This window comes from Triticum urartu, chromosome 6, assembly GCF_003073215.2.
Source record: "Triticum urartu cultivar G1812 chromosome 6, Tu2.1, whole genome shotgun sequence".
NCBI classification, from domain to species: domain Eukaryota; kingdom Viridiplantae; phylum Streptophyta; class Magnoliopsida; order Poales; family Poaceae; genus Triticum; species Triticum urartu.
The window spans coordinates 156,025,218-156,032,336 of record NC_053027.1 but is presented as its reverse complement, the minus strand read 5'-3'; the positions used below and the strand labels follow the sequence as shown (position 1 = coordinate 156,032,336).

General features: G+C 51.9%; 1 protein-coding gene across 1 annotated transcript; it reads left to right on the top strand.

Annotated features, from left to right (window-relative positions):
- Window positions 1-3,828: 3,828 nt before the first annotated feature.
- LOC125517523 (transcription factor MYB44-like) lies at window positions 3,829-5,119 on the top strand. The gene has a single exon (XM_048682725.1). It carries the CDS (start codon window positions 3,981-3,983, stop codon window positions 4,875-4,877), a length of 897 nt encoding a protein of 298 aa, XP_048538682.1. The 5' UTR covers window positions 3,829-3,980; the 3' UTR covers window positions 4,878-5,119.
- Window positions 5,120-7,119: the final 2,000 nt, after the last annotated feature.

Sequence of the window (7,119 nt, the reverse complement as noted above, 5' to 3'; positions counted from 1 at the left end):
TCTCGACCATTTCGAGACTCCTTGTCATGTCCGTGATCACATCCGGGACTCAGAACTACCTTCGGTACATCAAAACATATAAACTCATAAAACCGATCGTCATAGAACTTTAAGCGTGCGGACCCTATGGGTTCAAGAACTATGTAGACATGACCGAGACACGTCTCCGGTCAATAACCAATAGCGGAACCTGGATGCTCATATTGGTTCCTACATATTCTACGAAGATCTTTATCGGTCAACCCGCACAACATTATACGTTGTTCTCTTTGTCATCGGTATGTTACTTGTCCGAGATTCGATCGTCGGTATCTCAATACCTAGTTCAATCTCGTTACCGGCAAGTCTCTTTACTCGTTCCATAATACATCACCTCATAACTAACTCATTAGTTATCATGCTTGCAAAGCTTATAGTGATGTGTATTACCGAGACGGCCCAGAGATACCTCTCCGACAATCAGAGTGACAAATCCTAATCTTGAGCTATGTCAACTCAACAAGTACCATTGGAGACACCTGTAGAGCACCTTTATAATCACCCAGTTATGTTGTGACAATTGGTAGCACACAAAGTGTTCCTCTGGTATTCGAGAGTTGCATAATCTCATAGTCATAAGAACATGTATAAGTCATGAAGAAAGCAATAGTAGTAAACAAACGATCAAGTGATAAGCTAACGGAATGGGTCAAGTCAATCACATCATTCTCCTAATGATGTGGTCCCATTGATCAAATAACAACTCATGTCTATGGTTAGGAAACTTAACCATCTTTGATCAATGAGCTAGTCAAGTAGAGCATACCAGTGACACTATGTTTGTCTATGTATTCACACATGTATTATGTTTCCGGTTAATACAATTCTAGCATGAATAATAAACATTTATCATGAAATAAGGAAATAAACAATAACTTTATTATTGCCTCTAGGGCATATTTTCTTCAGCATCGGGCATCTACGAGGTGTTAATCTCATCACATGCTTGTTCATCCCCCCCATCGCCATCAACCGAGTCGTCGTCTGGGTGTTGTGTGCTGCTTGATGATGATCTCGTCCTCAACGTAGTAGGGACGGCGACATCGGTGGAGCGGCAGCCTAGTAGAGCATCCAGGCACGTGCCCAAGACATCCTCCTCTATGAAATTGACATATCATGAAGTTAGGAGATATACCTCATAAATGTGTATGGAAAGCAAATTATCAAACGTCATACCTCAACAAAAGCTTTAAGCTTGTTGTACGACTCTTCACCTGGAGGGTACTTGAGTGCGTCGCCGGTGTCGTTGACATGCTTCGAGAGCTCGTTTTGCCGTTGCACACAATAGGACAAATCATTTTGGCACAATATAGGCAAGCACATAGATATAACAATAACTTACCACAAAGCGGATAGGTGGCGCCGATTCATACCGTCTACCATCTCTAATCAGACTGTTGTACTGCATATTGGCCATCCGTTTAAAATCTGGATTGGGTTAATGTAATATGTCCCCTGGTTGAAAAGCAAGTGTGTTAAGTTGAGTACGTTCAACGGAAGGAAACCGCACGAGATAATTGTTAAATGCTTCGGGATTCGAAGGATAACCAGATCCACCAATCTTCGGCTAAGATCCGCGGCACTCGAGGGGGAGAGGGAGGGGTGAATTAAGGGGCGCCATGGTGGGGGAAAGAAACAGAGAGGAGGAAAGAACGAAGCAGATAGGAGAAGGTACAGGCGACGATAAGTGAAGGGGTATGGCGCCCCAGGCCGGGGCGTCGTGGTACAAACCATGGCTCCCGGGGCCGCGACGTCATGCACCCAAGACCAGGCCAACGTGGCAGGCAGCGCTAACGAATATGACGCCTCTGACCGGGCGTTACGTAATCTAGCATGGCGCACCGGACGCGGGCATCATGCGGGTAGGGTCATTTTATGATTTTTTTTGGAAAATGGTTTATTTTGTGCTGAATTTTGGCCAAAGCCAATTTTGTAGTTTTTCACACCAGCTCTTGTCCCCGACTCAAAATGGTTGCCAAACCTGGAGAGCAGCAGTAAACCATTTTCCAGATTACTATACGCCTTAACTCCGTGCAGCTATGATTACATCACGAGGAGAGCAAATAGGCGATGTAACTGCAATAATAAATCACAGCTCCCTCGTGATTTAGGCCTTTTTAGGTTCATAGATAGGATTATCATAAAAATAAAAATCTTATAGGAAATGAGATGACATGTATCTCCAATCCTATAAGTAGGAATAGGAAACAAGATCTCATTTGATTGACATTAAAGGAATTTTTCCATCGAATCTAGGCTCTTTTTTATTTTCCTATGAAATGTGAAGGATAGGAACCAATTCTATGTAAGAATAGGAATCAATTCCTATGAACCAAAGGGCTTTAAAGAAAAAAATCCTATAAAAATCCTATCTTTTAAAATTCCTATGAAACAAACAAAGGAGGCCTTAACAAGAGTGCAGATATTCCTGATATTCATCGGTGGCTGCCAGCGAGGCCAGCGGAGGCCGTACGGGGTACGACCCATGAAGGCAGGCGTCAGGGATAGCTGCTAGGCAGCGGCAGTGGAGCAGCGGCGTGCGTGAGGCGAGGGAGTGATGACTCAGCGCACGTACACGGAGACACCTGGGCCGCGGCGCTGAGCTGTGCCCATAACTGCCGTGCCTCCCCCCACGAAATCGCGCCGGTTTTCATTGCCCCGCCCCGAGAGATTGCGCTCCAGCCTGGCCTGGCCACCCCCCGCAAACCGCCGCGCCATCCCACCCCCTACGCCCCACCCTATCGCCTCCTCCGACCCCCCTGTCGTTTTCCCCTCGTAACCACAACCCAGCGCTTCCACGTGGTCCCACCCCGAGCGCTGGCCCGCGCGTCAGCGACGGAGGCCACCGCGTCGGCGCGGTGGAGGATGGGTGGATCGGGAGGAGGCACGAACCGTCGCGCGCAGCAGTCGTACAGTCCGGCTTGTACGCATGTACGGGCGGGCCCCGCGACGGGCTGGACGGTTGCGATTCAGCTCGGGATGGGCTCCGGCCAGGGTACACGCCACTGTGCTGGCTGGGCCGTGCCGCACCGCTGCGTGCGTTCGCGTTCGCGCCCGCGTCGCCATCGCCATCCCCGCTCCAACTCCCGACTCCAAAGGGGGACGGACGCACAGCTGGATGGATCACCGATTCATGAATCTATCATCTTTCTATCTCCTGCTCATAAGCGCCAAAGCCTCAGCATTTCGCTTTTTCGCCAACCTTTACCCCGCGAGAGTACTAACGTGTTGCACGATGCGCATTGTAGCTGCCGGATGCAAAAAAACTTCTTATTCCTTTATATACAGAGGAAAAAAAACACAGAGGTTCATGTGGAGTATACGACCTGACCTGAGGCATGGTTGCCCACTTGCCCAGTGAGGGCTTGTACTGGGTCGGAGCTGGTTCGGCGTGGTCGTACATGAACATGAACGCGGCATGGAACGGCCGGTTCGGATATGTGAGCCCCGTTCCGCGAGCAGTCCAGCTATATTCGCCAGTTTTTAACGGCCTTCGTGGCATGGGGTTTGACGGTACGGAAGCCAGCCCTCCAATTCAAAATTCAAACCATGCGGCTCCGGGGGACCGCGAGCGGATTAACAACCAAACAACGGCCTCCATCACGCGCCCGTCCACCCGCCCGCTCTCCCCGCCAGGTGGGGCCGTGCAACCGCGGCCCCACCTGCCATTCTGTTATCGCAAACGACACCGCCTCCGAGCGTGAGGTGGCCCCTCGCCAGCTGTACCCCGGCGACCAGCTACCGGCCGCTCCTGCCCCGGCCTATATAAGCCCCCGCCTCCTCTTCCCCTTCCAATCACCATCGGACTCCAGACGTCCTAATCACTAATCAATCGGGGAAGCACGCGCACCGCCACTACCACCGGAGTGTCTGCTCGTGAGGCCAAGGGGAGGGGAGGAGAGGAGAAGGTTTTTGGTTGTAGTGTGTGTGTTTCGCCGGCGATGGGGGCGGAGGCGGAGTGCGACAGGATAAAGGGTCCGTGGAGCCCCGAGGAGGACGAGGCGCTGCGGCGGCTGGTGGAGCGGCACGGGGCGCGGAACTGGACCGCGATCGGGAGGGGGATCCCCGGGCGGTCGGGCAAGTCGTGCCGCCTGCGGTGGTGCAACCAGCTCTCGCCGCAGGTGGAGCGCCGCCCCTTCACGGCGGAGGAGGACGCCGCCATCCTGCGTGCGCACGCGCGGCTCGGCAACCGCTGGGCTGCCATCGCGCGGCTCCTGCCCGGCCGCACCGACAACGCTGTGAAGAACCACTGGAACTCCTCGCTCAAGCGCAAGCTCGCCACCGCCACCGGCGGCGGCGCGGCGTGGGAGGACGCCAGCGACTCCGGCGACTCCCCGCGGCCGTGCAAGCGCGCGAGCCCGGGGCCAGAGAGCCCCACCGGATCGGACCGCAGCGAGCTCAGCCACGGGAGCGGGCAGGTGTTCCGGCCCGTCCCGCGCCCCGGCGGGTTCGACGCCATCAGCGCGGACGTGAGGCCGCCTCCACCGCGCCAGGACGAGGATCCGATCACCTCTCTCTCGCTCTCGCTCCCCGGACTAGAGCACGGGTTCCACCACGACAGCGCCCGGAGCCACTTCCAGGAGCTCTCGCCATCGCCACGCTCGCCTTCTCCTCCACCGGCGCCGGCGCCCCAGCCGTCGTCCTCGTACCCGTTCAGCGGCGATCTGGTGGCGGCCATGCAGGAGATGATCCGCGCGGAGGTGTGCAAGTACATGTCCGGTGTGGGGCTCCCCGCCGGGTGCGGCGCCGGCGCCGTGGGCGAGGCGTGCATCCCGCAGCTCGTCGAGGGCGTGATGCGCGCCGCCGCGGAGCGGGTCGGCGTCATGACCCGCCAGTAATAAAAATAAAAACGCCAGTAGTAAAACCATCGGCCGTCCGCCGATGCAAGTGCAAAGAAGTCGCACCGCCGCTAGATCTTGTGAAGTGTAGCGCTGAGCTGTAGTCGCTTTCTTTTCTGCTTCGTTCTGTTTGCGTTCCTGCTTTGGAGTCTGTTTATTCTTCGGCCTGCTCTGAAACAGAGCGGCTGCGAAGTCGGCAAGGGGGAAAAGGAAAGAAAGAGAACGAAAAAATGTGTTAATTATATCATTGCTCCGCCCGAGGCTGTCATTTCGGCACAGGAATGAGATGATTGAGACCGGCGACGGGGAAATTTGGCAAATCATGTCCGCCTCTCCGCGGTCGATCTACGCGCCGAAATATAGCAGGTTCCGTTGATGGCTTGAGACTAGCATGTAGATGTAGCACCGGCATGCTCAGCCATCGCCAACCGTGGTTCTCTCTGAATCAAATCTGGTAAGCCCTTCCGTGTGTACTGCTGCTACCTCTGTGATCAAACCAAACATGGCGTCCAATGAGAATGCATGTACTACTGGAACGCACAATCTAGCCATGACGAAGGCTGGAGCAGAAACGACAAGCCCGAGCGGTTGTGTACCGTCCGCACGAACCATTCGAATCGAGCATTGCTGGGGACAGTACCACAAAAGTCGTAGCGGCAGCAACAGTTATGGACTGGCTCGCAGTTACGCGACTGCAGGACAGCAGGACTAGTGTGTGGCGTGGTGGTGACCGGCGACGGTCGTTGTTTCGCCAAGAAAAAACGCGTAGCGACATTTCACGGTTGGCGGTATTGATAGAGGGGGGAGGGGTAGCCAGCCGGGTAGGAAAAGCTTGCCGCTGGCTGTTCGCCGTAAATATCCAAGTGCAGAACAGCAAAGGATGCCCGCGAGAGCTGCGCAATCTGCTCCCCCAAGTTTTAATAGACGCAGGGATGGTTGTGCAGCACGCTCTGCCCACGGGTACATATGAACCCGCTTTTCAAAAATATACTTTTAACGCGTTTTGTAATGTCCAAAAATTATATACAAAATTTTATGCATGCATGTTTGCACAAGTATGTGCGCGGAACAAAGTTTTATGAAAATAGGTATTTTTATTTTGTCTTTGTAAAAAAGACAAAGTTTAGTGCTTTTAAATAGCGTTTCACGGCATAATATTTTTTTTCTTTTTTGCACGGGCTACAAAAGAAGTTATTTTTTCTGAAAATTTCTGCACACACGTAGAATATAGAGATGTCCGTGCACATACTTTTTCAGAATTTTTTGACATTTCAAAATGTGTTTTTCAAAATAAATTTATATGTACCCGGATTTATCTATGCATTTTTCGGTTGTGCCCACGGAACAACACCTGCTGTTTGCGAAAGCCTTTACGTACTTCGTCTTGTGTTTTCTTTAGTCGAACGGCGCAACTTTATTTCATGTCTTAAGGATTACCTAGCGACGTAGACATCCTAGCAATCACGTGTGCCTGCCTGTTACAATCATGTTGTTCGTGGAAGAAATTACATGCCTCAAAATGCACCATTCGTTCATTCGTCTTGAGTTTGAGTTTGTGTTGCGTCTTTGTTCTGCAGCTTGGAGGCAGCAACGTGTGCATGATTTAAGAGGGGGGGGGGGGGGGGGGGGGCTATGTTTTTTCAGGGATACCCACAATTTATTAATTCGAAGCAATATTCAAAGCGATACAAAGGGGTCATGTGAAGATAGAAGCCACAAGTGGTGACCTTGAAAAGCAAAACAAAAAATATCACAAGTTTGTGTGCCTTCTAATTCGGAACTCGGCCTTCGAACATAAACTGACAGCTAGCAAAACTTGCTCTCCTTCTATCTATCTCCTTCACGATTGTGATATGAGGGCCTCCTAACGCTTTTTTTAGTCATCCACAACCGGTTTGCAATCGCAAGCAATCACCAGATGATCCAAAGACAAATCAGCAGCTAGTGCCAAGGCCTCACGTCATGCTATGGTTTCAAGAGTTGTTGGATTATTGACTAGCTAGAATGACCGCTGAAGATCCGAGGTAATTACGTTCATCTGTGCACATTGCCGCAACTACACCAACACAACCACTGTTGAGACAATCCACCATCTACATAGATCTTTATGTGGATGCTCAGAGGAGGCTTCATAGTATTTGGTGTGATGATTGCATGTACACGTCTCCTTGGTGTGTCCTCTTCAGGCCATCCAACTCGGCAACGAATCTTTCTATGAAGAGGTGTGTCGACATCGGGCTTT

Excerpts from the sequence above, each read along its gene's own strand:
- LOC125517523 (XM_048682725.1), top strand. The coding sequence starts at position 3,981 with ATGGGGGCGGAGGCGGAGTGCGACAGGATAAAGGGTCCGTGGAGCCCC.